Below are 19,629 nucleotides of genomic sequence, written 5' to 3'. Positions count from 1 at the left end.
ATCTCGCACCACTCTTAGATAGCTAGCAAATCAACAGCCTTGTTGACAAGAATGTCCGCCAAGTGAGACCGACTCGTGTGATCTACTTTGAACTTGAACTCGAACTCTTGCAGCACCCACTTCATAATCCTCCTCCCTGGCTTCAAACGTAGCACTACCTCTGGTAACAAATTGTTAGCCGTCAACAAACAAAATTTGCGCACAACTAAATGCACTTTAAACTTCCTGCAAGCAAAGACCAAAACCATCACCCATTGCTCTACTTCCGTGTAGGTAGTCTCTAATGGGCTAATCACTTTGCTCTAGTATATCGGCTTGTAGCTTTTCCCTACCTTTTGCAGTAAAACCGCTCCAATAGCAACCGTGCCTACTGTCATAGACACATAGAAGTCATCCTCTCGATTGGAAGGACACACCGCTGGTAACTGACACAAAGCTTCCTTGACCCTATCAAAAGCCTCCTCATCCCACTCATAACATGCACCTGCTAAGCCCTCTTGAAGAGGATGCACATATTGCGACAACATCCAAAAGAAGCGTGATAGATACTTTAGCTTATGAACAAATGAAGCCAAACCTTGAGAATCTGATGGCGGCTCCATCAATACCAATGCCTTCACCTTCTCGGGATCATCCTCTATACCATTATGTGACACCACGACCCAACAGCTGTGTTGGAGGCTATGCTAGCTTGCACTTCTTGGGGTTCAGCTAACCTCCTTCATCAAGCCTTTGAAAGTAACCGCAGCTTCGACAGGTGCTCCACTCTTGAACTCTAACAACCTATATCATCCATGAAGACCCTGATAAAGCGACCCAAGTAGGGGCCAAATATCCTTTTTATCCAATCCTGGAAAGCGGCATATGCATTCACCAACCCCAACGGCATCTTGCGGTAAGCAAAACAACCCCATGGAGATATGAAAGTGGTCTTCAGTTGGTCCAGAAAAACCATCCATAATCTCGTGCCTAGCCACCTGGTTTAGGATCTCGTCTTGAAATGGCAGCAGATAGTGATTCCTCCTGGTCACCACATTCAGTGGCTTGTAGTCGACACCTACCCTCCATTTCCCATTCTTCTTAGGGATTATAACCACTAGCGAGACCCACTTTGACTCCTTCATAGGTTATATGATGCCTGCATCTAGCAATTTATTGATCTCCTACCAAAGCCCAAAGGGCCTCCTTTTGGATCTCCCCTAGTCTCCTCAACTTCTGTGCTTTAGGTCTATGTCCCTCCTTGAGAACAAACAATCTTGTGCTCAACCCCCTTTGCACCTCGCAAATCTTTGTATTCCGTCGCAAATAGGTTTGGATAGGACTCACACAATTGAACATAATTCTCCTTCTCACCATTGGTCAAATCCTCACTTAGCATGCTGGAAACCTCCTCTACGCTTAAACCATGAGCTTGAGGCTGCATACCTTCTGCCTTACGAGGGGAATCGTCTATGGTGACTCCGAACAAATCTGCATCTATCTTCAGCATGTCGTCCTTGCTCTCCTCCTCCTCTGTGCTAGTGTAACCTTCATCATAGGCCGTCTCCGTCTCGTACTCGTAGCTTGTCGTGTCGTCTTCATCTATAGCTGCCATATGGCGATAACTGCTGTCCTTGGTCTCAAATCTAGCACAATCTGCCTACCTTTCTCTCTGTCAGGCAAGGTGAACGCTTTGCTCTCCCAATCTTGTTTAGCACCTACTTCCAGAAGCCACGGCCTACCCAAAAATGATTGGATAAGCATTATCACTTGCCTTCATCACAAAGAAGTCTATCAAGCACTCTATGCCCATCACCTTGACCTTTACATCTTGAGCCACACCAAGACACCTAGCTTTAGTATGGTTGGCCATCCTCATGCACACATTCGACTTTGCTACCGCCTTCACTCCCATCGCCTTCGTGGCAGCTTCTGTCATGACACACCTGCGCTCCACCGTCTATATAGCCATGTACTTGCATCCTTTTCTCTATGACCGCATCCACTAGTGGAAGAACATCAATCGGGCTACCTACCCTCAAAGCAATGTTTTGCACTGCGTGCACATTCCCCTTAGCTCTCGGCAGCCTAGTGCTAGCACTCATAGACCACTGCCTCCTCAATTTTGGATTTAAAACCAACAACTGACCAAAAGTAATGTTTGCTTTTTGATTTTGAACATCACTTACAAGGTTGTACTCGAGATAGCCACGTCCCAATTAAAAATCCGCTTGCTTGACTTTGCGGCATCTCCTTCTTTTACTGGTTTCAGGCTCCTCCCTGTCCTTGTACACCTTTTCTTTGCCCTTGCGATCTCTAGTTTCACGCTTTGTCTCCGTCTCCCTTTCAGCTCTTGCCCTCTTGTTGGCCAAAATCTCGACATCCTTATCCACTTCAATGATATTCACTCTTGGGACTTCACCTCCATTTGCGGAGTTGGCTGCACAGGACTCCCCACTGCCTGCTCTATTGGACCATTAAATTGCCCTTCACCTCGACCTCTACCAAACAGCAGGTAAATGCCTCCTCTTTCTCTTGGCGGTCGAGGACACTCAGGCGCATAGTGCCCCTCTTCTCCACAATTGTAGCACCTACCTGGCAGCGACCTTGCCCTACCCCTTGCTTCTCTCGGCTCTCCTCTATCCATCATGCTTAGCCGCAACTCTTGCATCGACTTGGACAAATCCTGCACCGTACGTACTCAATTTTACGACACAACGGCTACACCTCGATTTCCATGATTTTCCTCATGCATAGCCTCCCTCGGACTCTGCGGTTGAAGGGGGGCTATCGTCTCGTAGCCTGACACACCCTGCTCTATCTTTTTCTTTATCTTTCTACTCTTTGACCATGCGATTGCTACTGCACCATTGTAGTTTTCTGGGCTTTCAAAATCGACTTTCTCTAACACCTTAGGGTGCAGACACGCCATGAATTTATCCATCTTAAAGTAATCCTGATTAGCCAATTGCATTCCTACCGCTAATTATGCCCAACACTCTCCAAAACGACCCAAAAATAGATTGAACTCTTCACTTACATCTTGTTTAAGCGCCTTCAGCTTCGCATCCATCTCGACTGGGGACGCCTCCTTGCGGAAATCGTGAAGAAACCTTGCGCGTAGAGCCGGCCACACCTACGTCGGCTCGCCCTCCAGAGCTTCATACCAAACTTTGGCGTTTCCACACATCACCAAAGGAAATGTCTGCATTTTGCTATCATCGTTCGGCATACGCAGCGATAGCATATACAGCTCGAAATCCGACATCCATTTGTCGAGGCCGTCCTCACATGTGAAAATCGGTCCATAGCTACTAGTTGCCATGACTTCCAACACAAAAAACCACTTCTTTTCGATCAACTTGGATCAATCAACGTGCTCCTCCGTGGGGGCACCAGAAGATGGAGAGGGGGAATGGAAGAACACACCCGACACAACAACAAAGGCCTCTCTATAGCTGAGGGTATCCACAACACCCCTATCCTCTCAGAAAACACCTTCAAAAACACACTTTACACTAGCAGACCACCACCTGCTCTTTTCCCAATAAAGCCCCGACTGACGTCAAGGATGTAGCGGCAAAGGCCAAGACCTTACATTGAATAAATGGAGCGAACCATGAGAAGAAAGAAGTTCAGACCACCAATCTAACGAGGGCACTTTGAGGAAGTGACCTCGATTCCAGCAAAGGTCCAAATCGCGATCGAGATCTTCTCAAGAGAAGAAGTAAGCCAGCAATGTTGCGGTCGCTCATGCAATAAAGAAGGGGGCTTGCTACAGGTGTGGCCGGACAGGCCACCAAATCAAAGATTGCCCCATAAAGAAGACCAAGAAACCGCAGGGTTGTCCTTCAAGTTCAGATTTACGAGATCACAGGTAACTCTAATGTTATTCAAGTTGAAAACCATCACTTAGCACATAGTTTATGTACTAATTGTACTTTTAGCACCAAAGTGTTTGATAAGCACGATCTTCTCCGTTTTTCTTGGAAGATCAATGGTGACGACGTGACCGTACTCCTTGATAATGGAAGCTCACACAATCTTCTGGATACGAAATTGGTGCAGAAATTGCGCCTGCACACGCAATACGCTTTGTAATAATAATTTTGCAATACCAATTGTTACTGCTTCAAAAATGTATAAGGATACAAAGTCTTTTGATGTTGACTTTTTTCAATGTGTACCATCTGCTTGGTTTGATTCATTAGTGATTGGTATTTCTGTCACTGAATTTCGTAAAGATGTTTCATGTTCTGTTGAACTTCAGGATTCCGACAAATCTAACTTGATCCGAGAAATCATGACTGATTTCAAGGATGTTTTACCGGATGATCTACCTCCTGGCTTGCCGCATTCGAGAGAAGTAGATCATGCCATTGAGTTGGTGGCTGGTAGTCAGCCTTTCTCAAAGCAACCTTATCGATTTATTAAAACCGAGGAGGATGAGATTCAACGACAGTTGAAAGATTATCTCGATAGAGGTTTTGTTCGGCCAAGTAAATCCCTGTGGGGAGCGCCTGTATTACTTTTTTGAAAGAAGGATAACACTATGCGCTTTTGCATGGATTACAAGGGCTTGAATAAGCTCATCGTCAAGAATAAGTATCCGCTCCCGCAAATGGACGATCTGATAGATCGGCTCCATGAGGCGCTGTATTTTACGAAGATAGATCTGCGATGAGGCTATTACCAGATACAGATGCTAAAAGAGGTTTCCATACGCGTTATGGTCACTATGAGTTTTTGGTCTTACCTTTTGGTTTGACCAACACTCCCGCTACGTTTCAACAAATGATGAATGATTTGCTGAGGCCGTTTCTAGGCAACTTCGTTGTTGTATTTCTCCATGACATCTTTATCTACAACCGAAGTTTGTCTGAGCATTTACGCATATGCGTGCAGTTCTCGAGGTATTGAGAACTGAGAAGCTTTATGCCAAGGCTTCTAAGAGTGAATTCTTCATGGAGCTATGTCATTTGGGTTGTGTCACTTTACGACACAAAGGAACTTCACAAATAGAACTGTGAGTGAAATTAACACTTCAAACACTCCATGGCCTAGGAGCTAGAGGGCTACCAAGCAGACAACGACACACTTGGGAGAAAAATTTGGAACTGAGACGCCATTTGGGTTGTGGTCGATAGACTCACAAAAATGGCGAAGTTTTCAACAACGATCAGTTTTACAACCTGTATTATCTGCCAGAGGATATCGTTAGTGATCAAGATACCAAGTTCACTCGGCAATTTTGGCAAGATATGTTTGCTCATCTTCGGACAAAGTTGAGCGTGTCGTTCTTTGATCATCCTAAATCCCACAGACAAACTGAGAGGACAAATCTGACGTTAGAGGACATGTTGAGAGCTTATGTCTCTCGCAGGCAGTCTGATTGGAAGCGATACCTTCTACAATTAGAGTTTGCCTGCAATCGTAGCAAGCGTTCTACTACTAGATTTAGCCCATTCATGTTGATGTATGTATTTGAGTCTAAATCTCCGATTGCTATTGGCTTGGAGAAAGTCAAGGACTGCCAAGCTCGTGATTTCTTGTGTGACATGCAAGAAATGCTCGAATTGGCAAAGGATAGTATAAGAACGGCTCGCGATCACGTTTCTACCTATGCTAATCAAAAGAGATCTCCAAGGACTCTAGAGGTGGGACAATGGGTCTACCTGAAGATACCCAAGGATTCCAAGACTATGCAAACAGGAAAGCATTATAAGCTTTCAGCTAGATATTGTGGTCCACTATAAGCTTTCAACTAGATATTGTGGTCCATTCTTGATCACAAAGAAAATTGGCTAGGTTGCCTACAAACTGGCTCTTCCTCCGGATGTTAGTACATCCAATGTTTCAAGTCAACCGCTTTAAAGAAAAATTAGGCGAAGCCGACGTTGTTGTGCCTATTGAGAAAAATGTATGGCAAGATATGCGAATTGAGTATGTTCCTCAAGAAAGAGAGGCGGTTTTAGATCATCGTACCCGTCATTCACGCCGAGAGGCTTTTGACGAGTACTTAATTAAATGGAAGGGTCAATCTCAAAGGTTTGCTACTTGGGAATCAGTTAGAGCTTTGAAAGCTCAGTATCCCCACTTCATTGATGATGGTTCTTAAGGGGGGATGTCACGAGGCTGTGGCAACCACTAGCCTTAGTTGTTAGTTTCTTTCCCTTGATTTCTCTTTAATTTTTGGGACCCTCTTTTTGAAGTCACAAATGGCCGGACATTGTGTGGCCAATGTGAAACGGCGGACGGCCGAGAGTTTCACCCGCAGTCGGGAAGGGCAGGTCCCCACGAGATGGTTGGACCAGTCGGCACTAGAATCAGAGCTGCAAAAGGGTGTCTAGGCTCAGTTTAAAGTCATTTAGGCCCCATGCTACACTTAAAAAGTTGGTGGGTACTAGGAATTTAAACCAAAAGAAGCTATAAGTGGACACATGGAAGCACAAGATGGATTTGCCAAATCTGCATGAACAGGGGGCGCCCAAATTGAAAGAGGGGGACTGATTTGCCCTCATAAGTGAACCACTGTGTGTATGAGTAGTGGGTGCAAGTGATCACAGCTTTAATGGAAAACTTGCCTTCTCGCTTGCTCTATGTAGCACAATGATTGCGCTCTCGTGCATCTCTCTCTCCCTCTGAATAGAGAAACGTGATGCCCCGCTCAAGGGATTTTCATATGTAAGTACAGTTTTGAGGGTTCATGCGCGATTTCCGAGGCAAGAGCCTCTTGCACAGGCACTTGATTAGCTAATTGCATCCCCCCACAAGTACATAAGAATTTCAAGAAATTTTACGCGAGAAATCTCGTCCGATTCATAGGGCAAGTAGCCCTACAAGCGTAGGAGCTCGAGGGCTTGCTACGGCTGCAACCAGCATGCGAAATGGAGCCCAAAACAATAAATTACAGCCTGCTGTGTAATTTTGCAGGTTTAGGGTTTTGACCCTAATTGATCCCTAATACCCCCAGGAGCTTCGGGGAAGTGTTGGGATCACGGCACAGGTAATCAGATGCATTTTTGGGGCAGAAAACAGAGAATTCAGCATGCTGCAGATTCTCGCCAGGTTTGGGAAAGTGCCCGTATACGCCGGGGATGTCGTCTTTTACATGGGGATTTTGTTTGTGAAGCCTCCTACTGCAGTTATACTGCCGAAATCAGGCTAGAGTAGGCCATTTTCAGCCTGGTCAAAGCTGGACAGCTCGTAGGAACTTACAGGTTTTCTCAAAGTGTGTCGATATCTGCTTGGTAGCACTCTAGTTGCTAGGCCATGGAATGTTTGAAGTGTTAATTCCAAAATCCACTCACAGATCTATTTGTGAAGTTCCTTTGTGTCGTAAAGTTAAAGTAAAGAATCGAATCAAAGGTAAAGTCTTCCACCCCACCGGCCGGTTTTTGGGGAAGTATACTATGTCCCACTTACAGGAGAGGGGATCTAGCCTAAACGCCATCGGGATGGGCGTCCAATGTCCCGCCGGACGTAGTGTGAACCCGACCAATGTAAGTGGAATCAGAATTGTTGTCAGAAAGAGTGTCGGTGTTTAAATGACGAGAGTTCTTGTATCTCTCTCAAGATCTGCTCTTTCGATGCTTCCGTTTCTTTGACACACGCCAGTCTTCCTCACTGAAAGGAGGAAGAGGACTGGTGTCGCCTTCAAAGTGAACAAATTGGTGGTGTTTCTTTCAAAACCACTTCTCTGATAGCTCTTTGAAAGTAGCTTGCTGGCCAAGATAGCCAGGAAAGACTCCGACTTCCATGTGACACCTTGGTGATGCAGCATGGGAAAAGAAAAGGCAGCTGGCCATTGGAAGTCAAAGGACCTAAAGCAGAATCTGGCAGCCCATGTAATCTGCCGCTTTTTCTGCTGCAAATCACAGGATTGGTGACATGGCAGCTGCACGGAAAAGCATGACATGGCAGCTTTGTCCGATAGGTTGACTTCTGGCTGCCAATTGGAAAAGCAGCTGACTTTATAAGCTTTAAAAATAAAGCCATGACATTTAAGCCCCGTTTTTAGCAGAGCTTTTGAAATGTTGCTTTTTACCAAGGGCCTTTAAATCCGAGGCTGAGCCTCAGCAGGCCAGAAAGCACATACACTTCTGTTGTTTTAGCAAAGTGAATGTACAAGAGTCCAAAAGAAGATGTATTGCCTCAATGCATTTGTCTTGACTATATTTTTCCTTGCTCACTTACAAAAACACTTAGTAGGCTCGTACGTCGTATTGGATGTATCTTTCAATATGGGATCGTATGTATTATGTTGAATCAAAGGAAAATATATAATCCAAGTGCTACACTAAATGGGTGTTTTATGTAGTTAATCGATTGCTTTCGTCACTTGTAATTACCCAAGTATCTAACTGTATGCTGGATCATGTTGGCTACTTCAAAAGAATTTAATTTTCCACATATTAAACAACTTTATGATCTGGAGGTGCAACAGCATGGAAAATAACATTTAATAGTAATATGGGACGTCGTATTGGTTGTATCTTTCAACATGGGATCGTATGTATTATGTTGAATCAAAGGAACATATATAATCCAAGTGCTAGACTAAATGGGTGTTTTATGTAGTTAATCGATTGCTTCCGTCACTTGTAATTACCCAAGTATCTAACTGTATGCTAGATCAAGTTGGCTACTACAAGAGAATTTAACTTTCCACATATTAAACAACCTTGGTCTTTATGATCGGGAGGTGCAACAGCATAAAACATAACATTTAATAGTAATATAACGTCCTTTTACTGATGACAAACCTGAATAAGAATGGTTATCTTTCCAATTTTATCCTCTGGTCCTCCTCGTACATCCAAAGGACACACATCGTGGCGTAGGTTCTCCAACTCCTGATGCTCTTCTTCTCGCACCATTATATTTTGAAATTCAGATGAGTGAGCAACCAGATCGATTAGCTGATAGAGAAAACACCTAAATGTCACGATTCCTCCAATATACCCCTGACCAATTTCTCCAAACGTAAAGCTTGAAACTCACCTCGCTCTCATTCATATGGCGTTTGAGCATGTTATTGTAAGTCTCTACACTTGTATATTGTATGTAAAAGTGGCTAGCTACACGTCCAAGGTCAGTTACATAAAAGTTTCCACTTTTCTCATCAAATCTCATCATTTTAGCTTTGTCAAGGTCACGTGCAGCATCAACAATAAGCGACTTCCTTTTACTCATCAGATTAGGATCCTTCATCACCTAAGAAAAAGAAGCAACCTTACATGTAATTATCAAGAATATACACTGATAAGAGCAAGCCATATAATCACATGCTATAGGAGAACTAATGTTACTTCCTCACCTCCTCCCAACTCATTCCATATACAAGAGGATTGGAAGACATGCGAACAAAAAGATAAGTATATCCAAGCCAAGATGAAGCTTCTTTAATATTTGTTACTGAGCCCAAAACAACCTCTGCATTTAAGTTGTCTTTCAGAGAGCTCACAAACTACAAAATAAAAAATCATGTCAATGAGGATTTCTTTCAAAATCTTCTTAGTACAGCTCCACATGACTGGAATTCACTTCACCTGGCTCTCGATTGGAAGCTGATGAGTAAGAAGCCTCAAATAATAAGCAAGCTTGTCATGAGTGGTAATAATGATACCCTCACCACTTTTGTCAAATTGAGGACGCCCTGCACGCCCAAAAATCTGCCAGACACACTCAAGATTAGCCTAAAGACAGCCAACTGGTGTGCTTTACTTTGTCTAAAGGTTACCTGCATAACATCGAGCATTCCAAGTTCACGCCAGCCTCCAGCTTTTGGGTCATAGAGTTGTGTGCCCTGTTTTCCAAGGTCACTGTCAGTGACTTTTCACAAGCCAATGCAAGAACTCAAACTTGCTTACAATAGCATCAATATAAGTCAAGACCAAACTCCCAGAGAAAATAGTAACTGACGAAATTAAGCTTCAGAACGGTAAACAGGTAACTTTGATTTTGTAGCAGGAAAGAATTACCTTTATGACAACTGTGTGTGCTGGAAGATTAACTCCCCATGCTAAAGTTGCAGTGCATACAAGAACCTATGTGAATCAACAAAATGACACTGAATCTGTGTATACATGGGATGCAACATAGAATTTTCAAGAATGAAATACACTACCTTAACAAGGCCAATAGAGAACAAGCGCTCTGTAAGATTGCGATCAGACCTTAGCATGCCAGCATGATGAATTCCAAATCCTGACTGAAAGAGCTCTCCTATCTGCCGGTTCCTTGATTTGGCAACTTCTTTCTGAAGTTAAATCCAATGGAAAATATTTAAGCTCAACCAGAAACTCTCTTTCAGGTAGCACGACATTGACAGAAGCAGGCTTACACATCAAGCCTGCTTCCAGAATTGTCTGCAGTTGATTTCTTGCATGGATCGCAATCATTACCTTGAATAACCCAAACTGAGGATGGCTGTCATCAAAAAATTGACCACTGTCCCCATTCCTTTGTGCCATTTCAACCTATATCCAAAATCTTAGCCAGATCAAGAGATTTATCAAATTTGTTAATTCCTCAGACCTTACAGAGTCCAGCTTGCCTTAAGCAATATTGCAACTAGAACTTGCTAAAAGTCATACCAGTATTTGTGCAACCTTTCCTGTGTCTTTACGTGAATGTACAAAAACCATTGCCTGCTTGTCATGTTTCACAGCATCCAGCACCTGTTTACAAATGAAGCAAAAGCAATGTGTGTTTAATGAGAGCTCTAGGAAGAACTGCAGAAAGCATTCTGTGATTTCAAACCCTCCCTCTCTCCTCACACACACACACACTTTTTTTTTTTTTCTTGGTAAATCGATTGATTAATTTACTAGTGGGAAACCTCAAAGCAAGGAAAACCCACTGAAAAGATCATATACAAGGGGAAGAGCACAGAACTCCTCAACTGTAGAACGTAGCTAAAAACATTCATATGAAAGCTGATGCATCTTTGAGGTGATATCACCAACTTCCAAAGCAAATCGTAACGATTGCCGAAGAGAAAGTCTGAAGAGAGGAAATGGATCCGCATGAGTACGATGGAACATGTAAGCATTACGCTGACTCCACACGGTCCAGAAAGCCCAGTATCTGACCCACATGAAAAAGAATCTGACCCACATGAAAAAGACTGCAAACGCTGTAACGTTGGTGAGAAAATGCCAAATGCCCAGCACCTTTTGTGAAAGACAACCCCAGGAAAACAGAGCCGCATACACGCCGATACATGGCGAAGGAAGTCTCTAGTAACGCAGTAATCCCATAACAAGTGACAAATATCCTCTTCTACAGTCGAGCAACGAACGCAAGAAGAAGGACGAATATGATGCGCCCGAAGAAAAGTGCCAACGGGAAGCACTCCAAGCAAACAGCACCAAAGAAACAGACGCTCCTTCAAAGGCAAATGGCTTTTCCACAAGGCAGAGACGAGCCTCCTCCACCAGAGGTCAGATTTGTACATGCGCCAAATGGCATTACAATGACCATCAAGCCATGCTCGTGGTAGAAGAATAGCATAAATTCGAGCTATAGAAATATCTCGAAAAGGCGTTTCCCGAAAGGCCCAATCAAACATGCGATCGCCATCAGGCAAAGGTGAAACAGGCAAAAAGTCGAGCAACATGCTTTGAAGCTCTCTCCAAAACTGACGGTAATGCATGCCCAACCCAAAACGACAAGCAGCAAAGGAAAACTCAAAAGTATATCCAGCCTCCTCGACCACATCCTCAACCACACGAATGCCACGACCAGAGAGAAAGTAAGCCTGACGAGGTGAGCGGTCGACCAAAGTAAGAGAGAATACCCAGCTCAAATGGAGACTTTCCAATCGGATCGAATCGCCTTCCTGCCGAGGATTCCACAATAAATGCATCGTAACCTCTTTCCAAGCAGATACTAAAGAGGAAGCGAGTGGACATCCAAGAATGTGCCCTTCCATCTTGCCAAAAGCCCATAGTTACAGGGGACGGGGGGGACGGGCCCTAGGGCCGGGGAACGGCCGTAACCGGGCCGGGAACGGCTGGGAACGCCGAGGGACGGACGGAAAACAGGCCGGACGGGCGGGTCGCAGGGGGGACGGACCAGGGACGGCCAGGGCCGGACCGGGGTCGGACGAACCGGACGGGGACGGCAGGTCGGCCGGGGTCGGATTCAAAAAAGTGACCGTTTTTGACCGTTTGCAACGGCTCTGTGCAGCCCCAACTGCCATATTTTTTAAGCCTTGGCCCTTGGGAGGCTATAAAAGGCTCCCTTGGGCCTCTTAATACTCATAGTCTCAATGCTCAATCCTCATTCCATTTCCCTCAAGCTCAAGGCTCAAGTTTGAACTTTGAAGCTCTCCTCTCCCTCTTCTACCCACTTTGAAGCTCTCCTTTACTCTCTCCACACAAGCTCTCCTCTAACCCTTCTAACTTCTAAGCTCTACTCTCTCGAGTCTCTCCACCATCATGTCATCTCAAGCCAACTCCACTTCTCAAGCCGCTTCTTCTCGAAGGAGGCCCGCCGTGCAAACGTGGTCGTGGTGGGATGAAGTCGACTTTAGCTCGCGTGGCAAAGGTGGCGGTGCAAGACCATGGACGTGCAAGCTATGTCCATACAAGAGAACGGGTGGTTCAAACAAAGTGCGAGCCCATCTTCTTCATGAACCCGGTCACGAGGTGAAGTTTTGCCCTCATGTAGCTCCCGAGAAGAGGTTGGATCTTCTTGAGAAACTCACGGTGTATGAGGTTGCGGAAGCGGCCAAGAGGGGCCGTTTTGTTGCCGTTGATCCCTCCGCCACGGCGACACCGCGAGAGCAAAGGGAAGCCAACCTTGACGACATCTCTCGAACCTTCAAGAGCCATGGATCTACACCGTCCTCTTCCCTTCCGCATCGCCAAACCACTCTCAACGAAAATTGGAATCCTAAATTGAAGGAAGAGGTAGATAGGTCGGTTGCCCGATTCTTCTTCCACGACCACATTGCCTTCCATGCTTCGCGGTGAGTTTCCCTTGGCATATGGACATTGCAATCTTCCATTTTGTATTCATAATGGGTTATAATTTCTCGACTCTCCATACTAACGCAACATTCTCTATTTTGTGTGGATAGGTCTTCATACTTTCGAACCATGGTTACGAAAATAGGGGAATATGGTTCCTCTTATGTGCCACCTTCATCGGAGAGCCTTCGCACCACCCTTCTTGACAAAGAGAAGCTTGCCGTGGAGCAAGCGGCCCAAGCAACAAAGGATTTGTGGGAGACCAATGGCGTCTCTCTTCTTGTAGATGGATGGAGCGACACCCGCAAGCGGTCCATCCACGGCGTGGTGGCCTACTCTCGGGGGGAGATGTACTTTGTGGAGTCACATGATGCATCCGATAGTGGCAAGGCCGCCGAGATGCTTGCTGCGGAGTGGACAAGCACCATAGAGATCACCGGCCCGGAGAATGTCCTTTGTATGGTTGCAGATGGAGAGGCGTCAAATAGGGCAGTCGGAGCTATCATTGAGGGCATGTATCCCAGCATCCATGTCACATTTTGCATGGCGCATTGCCTCAATAACCTCCTCAAGGACATAGGGAACTTGTCATGGATTTCACCCACCATTGGTGACGCCTCTCGAATTGTCTCCTTTGTGCTCAACCATCAAAAAGTGCGCCATGAATTCTCAAAGAGGAGCCAGTTGTCTTTGCTCAAATATTCAGAGACAAGATTTGCATTCAATTGGCTTATGCTAAGCCGCTTGTCTACATGTGGCGGAGCCTTAAGGGGCCTCTTTCTCAGTGATGAGTTCCAGGCCATGCCGGAGTCTACATCAGCAATAGGATTGAAATGCCGAGAATGGGCCGACGACGCCGCTTGGTGGGAGGAGGTGAAGACTCTTGACGCCATGGTCAAGCCTATTCTACACCTACTTCGAGTGGTGGATGGCTTGCAGCCATGCATTGGCAAAGTCTACGAAGCCATGGATCGGATGATAGAGGCACTTGAGAAGCTTGTGCCTGACCCTGTTCAGTATGCGGAGATTCATGGCTTGTGTGAGTCGAGGTGGAATGGATACTACTCTCCACTTCATGCGGCAGCTTATGTGCTTGACCCTGAGTTTCAAGGAAGGCGTCAAGAGACTGACAAGGAGGTGAGCAAAGGATGGCGGCTTGCATTGGAGCGCCTTGAGCCTAGCAGTGACATTAGGCGCAAGATTAGAGACGAGCTACTCAACTACACGCAAAAGAAGGGCTCCTATGGATGTGTAGATGCACAGCTTGATCGCAACAAGATTGGCTCGGTTTTGTGGTGGGAGGACTATGGAGGAGATGGCCCACATTTGCAGCGCTTGGTTGTTCGTGTCCTTAGCCAAGCATGTACCACTAGTTGCTTGGAGCAACTATGGAGTGTGTACAGCCACATTGCCTCTAAGAAGAGGAATCGCCTTGGCGTTCAGAGGGCCAATGATTTGGTGTTTGTGAGCGCTAACTTGCGCATGCTTGCCAAGAGCATCACACACAAGGCAGATCCTTTCACTGAGTGGGAGATGGCACAAGAGAATCCATCTATGGCCGATACTCTTTTGGAGGAGCTAGAGGAGGATTTCGAGCCTCAATGCGAGCCTCCCGAGCCGGAGCCCTCATACGTTGCTGACGACCTCGACTACGACGACGATGTGGAGATTCAGCAGGCGAGCACTTCTTGAGTTTGATGATCATTGATCACTCGACTCTCGAGTCTAGACTCTTGAGTCTACGACTCTACCTACTACATAGCCCTTTGTACTTTTTGTTATCCTTGAGGCCTCACGCTTGTCCTAAGTCCTTTAGGCTTTTTGACTCTTGAGTCCTTGTGGCATGCACTTCTCATTTTGTATCCATCGATCATCGATGTTTTATTAGCACATTTCAGCCTATATGACTCGTGTTCTTTGGTCTATTTAATGTAAATTTATGGTCAAAGTGATGCTCTATGTGTGTGGCATGTGTGTAGGTCAAAAAATGCCGAAAAAACTCTCTTTTTTTTTTTGCCGTTCCGACCCCGTCCCCGTTTCCTGACATTTGCCGTTCCCGACCCCGTTCCCGACCCCGACCCGCCGTCCCATGTAACTATGCAAAAGCCACCTCCCAAAGAGAGGGTTGCCAATGGCCAAAAGCAGAAGTAACAACGTGTTGACTGAGGAACGCAAACATCAAAGTCCAAGGCGTAATTTGTTGCACAAGAGTAGGCAACAACATAGCTTTCCGCACAAACACATGCCTGCGCAAATCCAAGATATTAAGTCCACCAAAACGTTTAGGAGTGCAAAGCTTCTCCATTGACATCAAGCGTAAGCATTTTTTCATAGCATGAGTCCGCCACAAATGGGACATAATGTCCGACATAAGAGAATCAAGACATCGCCGAGGCCAATGCATCAATGGCAAAAAGAACTGAACATACGCCAACAGGATACTCTGAACAATTCGTAGACGAGCATGCAAGGGCCAAGTAGAAAGCTTCCAGTAATGCAATTTGACATTCAAGCGTTGCATGACCCAATCGACTTTCTGAGAGTGAGTAACATTCCAGCCAATTGGATAACCCAAATGCCTAGTGATCACATTTGAAGACACAATCTCACCTGGCCACAAGAGACTATGCCAATCACAAGAACGGAGAGGCAAAAGCTTCGATTTACAAAAGTTGACTTTAAGCCGAGCCGCAATGCCAAACAGTTGCAAGGCTTCCGTAATCACTTTGACATCCGTCTGCTGATTACGAGACATAAATAACGAATCATCAGCGTAAGCCTGGCCAACGAATGTACGACCCGAAGGTAACCGCAGACCATGCATACTCTGAACAGAGGTCAAGTGATCAAGATAATTCAACAATGGGTGAGTAGCAACAGCATACAACAGAGCACCAAGGGGACAGCCCTGCCGGACGGAACAACCAAGAGGCCAAGGTTCAGTTAATTCACCTTCTAAAATCCCCAAAGACGTGCTACATGCATACAAAAAATAAACCACATTGGCGAATTTAGAACCAAACCCTAAACACGTCATGGTGGCGGCAATGAAGTCCCACTTTACAGTGTCAAAGGCCTTTTCAATGTCAACTTGCATAACCAACACATCTTGTTGAGTGTACTTAGCGTACTCCATGCCAATCAAAACATTAGCCAGATTATCCATAATCTGGCGACGTGGAATGAAACCATATTGAGCCTGATGGAGTCCTGCAAAAACTTGGTCCTTAATGCGGTGCACCAGCATCTTAGCCAATATCTTATAAACCACCGGCATCAAAGTAATCGGACGCCAATGAGAGAATCGCTCACAAAGCGCTTGCTTAGGCAGAAATTTAAGTAAACCTTCTTTCCAAGATATCGGCAAATCTTGTTTCTCCCATGCCGCATTAATCATGTAAAGCACAGGATGCTCAAGATCCTCCTAGAAGGAGAGGAAAAATTCCACAGTAAGCCCATCCCAGCCGGGAGACCGCGAGCGGCCCAAAGCAAGCAACGCACTATGCAATTCTGAAGCAGTGAAGGGGTCCTCAAGATCACATGCATCTTGCGGGGATATAACCAGAGTAACAAAGGAAAGCATCAATTGACGCACATGGCAAGCAGCCAAAGATGTCTGAGAAGGAGCAACAAACACCTGTCGATAATGCAAAACCATGGCATCCGCAAGTTCCTGCTTTGAAGAAGTCCAAACACTCGAGGAAAGCATAACGCGCTTGATTGCACATGAGATTCTAGAACGATGTAAATGCTTAAAAAATTGCTTTGAAGCATAGCCTTTGTCCATGAAAGCCTGTTGACGAGTACGCGTCTGCAATTTAGCTAGCTTTCGCTTGTCATTACGCTGATACACACAGAGGCTTCACATAGCTCAAACATCTCAGAATTAGACAAAGGCCGCAAATCAGCCAACTCTTGCAGTCGTTGACAAGTATGCTTCGCATCTTTGACTTCCCCTCGAGTGCACTGCATGTAATGCTTGCCATAGTCACAAATAACACTTTGCACCCGCATAACAAAGCGATACCAAGCGGCATCAAGGTCAAGATGCATATGAACTAGCAGAGGAGGAATAACCTCAGAGATCATTCCCCGAAAAACCTCATGTGTGAGATAAGCATTATTGACAAGTAGCAGACGTTTCCTGGGAAGAGCCCGATCACAACGAGTCTGCCAAAAAATCACATCCAGCAAAACAAGGTAATGATCCGATAACTGCAAGGTGTAATCGATGTGAACCTCACATACAAATTCCTCATATTGTTGCAAATTAAGCAAATACCCTCACACACACACACACACACACACACACACACACACACACACACACACTTTTTTTTGTTAATCTCTTTGATTAATTTACAAATAGGAAACATCAAAATGAGGAAAACCCACCAGAAAGATCAGATTTTGGGGGTTTTCGCTTTCTGGCATCCCTTATAACTTGCTCCCTCCTCACTCCTTTCCTTCACAAATGCAACAAGCCTGAAAGCTCTCTCTCTCTCCCTTGCTCTCAAGCTCTACCCTCAAGCTCTCAAGCTCTCTCCCTTGGGCTTGCTCAAGGCTTCAAGCTCTCTCCCTTTGTCTCAAGAAGTGAAGCCTCTCTCTCAACCTCTCTATCTCAAGCTCTCAAGGATTCAAACAGGGTTTCCCATAATCTCCTACTGTATTTGGTATGTATGTTGAAGAGGTGTCTGATTACATTGACAGAGAGGGTGATAGAGGTGCCCAGGTGGCAGGGACGTGGATCCCATTGTTGTTATATGTTGAAGATATTGTGTTGATCTCTGACTCACCAAAGGGTATGCAGCGACAGTTGGATGCATTACACAGTTTTGCAAAGGATAGTGGATTGTCTATAAACCTTGGTAAAACCAAGATTATGGTGTTAACACCACACCACACTGGATCGAAAGATCAACACCGACTTTCACATATGCTCAGGAGATTGTAGAGTATACAGATGCGTACACTTACCTTGGGGTTGTCTTCACTGGGCCAAGGTTTACTTTGGGGAGAGCAGCAGAGACTAGACTGACTAGAGCTTATGGGGCCTTGGGAGGCTTGGAGAGGATGTGTTTGCAGGTTTAGGTCCAGAAACCTCAGACAAAGTTATGGCTCTTTGATACTTTAGTAGCCTCAGCTATGTTGTATGCGGTGTAGATATGGGGACCTTCTGTAGGCCAAGATGGTTGGAGACATATGGAGAGGCCCTTGGTATCTATGATCTCTCGACGACTAATCAGAGCAAGGGCCTCGTACCCCATGCTATCGTTCGAGCAGAGCTAGCTGTCCCTCCTATGGAGATTGAGGCGCTTACCAGACCAGTCTCCTTTGTGCACAGCTTGTGGGATACTACTAGAGATAGATATGCTAGTCTGGCCCATGAGTCTTCCAGACAGTTAGCTCTTCAAGGGGACACTTCATGCTGGTATGCACAGATGACATCATGGTTTCAAATGCATGCCTTCACCATGGACGGGCTGCCCCCTTTCCAATTTTCTCTTCAGATACCCTCGATGTCTCTTACACGGGTGGAGATTACTAGACTCATTCGTCAAGACCCTATCTAGCTAATTACCAGGAGGACATGGATAGAGCCGCCACAAGAGTTGGGCACGAAGATGGCTTTCTATAGAGAGCATCTTCTCCACCTCACAGGAGATGGGTTTGTGATTCGACCCAGCTACATGGATCAGAGTAACAGGGAACGGGCGGAACGGACCCCTCCCGTTCCCGGAACACGTTCCCGGCCAACTTGGGTCCCCGAAACGGAAACGGCAACGGAACGGCGTTCCGTTCCTGCGTGTAACCGGAACGGCTGGGCGGAACGGGCAGGGAACGGACGAACCGGAACGGGAACGCGTGAGCGGAACGGAACGGGAACGGCAGATTTCAAATTTTGAAAAAAATGACCGTTTTTAACAAAAAACAGGGGGCGTTTAGGGACTGTTTTTGAACGTTTGAGGGAGGGGTAGACTCTAACTCCTATATAATGCCTCGAGGGCAAGGTTGAGAGCTAATAGCCTCATCCTTCCCTCAAGGCTCAAGCTCTCTACGTTGGCTCTAGCCTCTTCCAAGTTCCTCAAGCCTCAAGGCTCAACCTTCAAGGCTTCAAGCTCTCTCTCCTTCTCCCTTGGGCCTCAAGGCTTTAAGCCTCAAGGCTCAAGTGAAAGCTCACTCTCCCTCTCTCCATCTCTCCCTTTTCCTCTCTCTCTCACGGCTCGCCATCTCTCCATAATACATATCTCCCTCATCTCTCTCTCCCTATCACTCCATCTCTCCCTCTCCCTCTCCCTATCTCTCCCGAGTCCCTCTCCCTTTCTCTCTCAAGCTCCCTCCCTCTCTCGAGTCTCACATGGCGCAAGCTTCCGCATCAAGTGAACGTGTGCCCTTGGGTGCGAAGAAGGAGGAGGAGGAAGTGTCATGGTGGGACGAAGTGCATTCCCGAGTGTTGGGAAAGTCCGGTGGTGCCCGTGCATGGAAGTGCAAACTATGCGGCTTCGAGAGGCAATCCGGCACAACCAAAGTCCGCGCTCACCTCCTTAAGCTAGAGGGACAACAAGTGGCAATATGCAAGGAGGTCAACGAGCATTTGTTGAAGGTCTTTCAAGCCAAGGATGCCGCCATCAAAGCCAACAAGGAAGAGAAGGATGCGGCCAAGCCGAAG

General features: G+C 45.9%; 2 protein-coding genes across 4 annotated transcripts in view; one reads left to right on the top strand and one right to left on the bottom strand.

Moving 5' to 3' along the window:
• The window catches only part of LOC147459892 (U5 small nuclear ribonucleoprotein helicase), a 253,188-nt gene that overhangs the window by 72,590 nt on the left and 160,969 nt on the right, over positions 1-19,629 (bottom strand). For all 3 annotated transcript variants that reach the window (XM_086511073.1, XM_086511074.1, XM_086511075.1), the window contains 9 exons: positions 10,578-10,661; positions 10,386-10,460; positions 10,109-10,240; positions 9,963-10,028; positions 9,722-9,787; positions 9,531-9,653; positions 9,299-9,448; positions 8,983-9,195; positions 8,745-8,900 (listed from right to left, as the gene is read on the bottom strand). In XM_086511073.1, coding sequence (XP_086367199.1) covers positions 8,745-8,900; positions 8,983-9,195; positions 9,299-9,448; positions 9,531-9,653; positions 9,722-9,787; positions 9,963-10,028; positions 10,109-10,240; positions 10,386-10,460; positions 10,578-10,661 — 1,065 coding nt within the window. The remainder of the gene's footprint in view (positions 1-8,744; positions 8,901-8,982; positions 9,196-9,298; positions 9,449-9,530; positions 9,654-9,721; positions 9,788-9,962; positions 10,029-10,108; positions 10,241-10,385; positions 10,461-10,577; positions 10,662-19,629) is intronic.
• Positions 13,770-14,729, top strand: LOC147459896 (uncharacterized). Its single transcript, XM_086511076.1, has one exon. It carries the CDS (start codon positions 13,851-13,853, stop codon positions 14,649-14,651), a length of 801 nt encoding a protein of 266 aa, XP_086367202.1. The 5' UTR covers positions 13,770-13,850; the 3' UTR covers positions 14,652-14,729.

The sequence above is a fragment of the Adiantum capillus-veneris genome, chromosome 4 (assembly GCF_014529385.1).
Source record: "Adiantum capillus-veneris isolate H3 chromosome 4, ASM1452938v2, whole genome shotgun sequence".
Classification (NCBI taxonomy): Eukaryota; Viridiplantae; Streptophyta; class Polypodiopsida; order Polypodiales; family Pteridaceae; genus Adiantum; species Adiantum capillus-veneris.
The sequence above is the reverse complement of the archived record's forward strand: the minus strand, read 5'-3'. Positions and strand labels throughout refer to the sequence as shown.

Excerpts from the sequence above, each read along its gene's own strand:
- LOC147459896 (XM_086511076.1), top strand. The coding sequence starts at position 13,851 with ATGGTCAAGCCTATTCTACACCTACTTCGAGTGGTGGATGGCTTGCAG.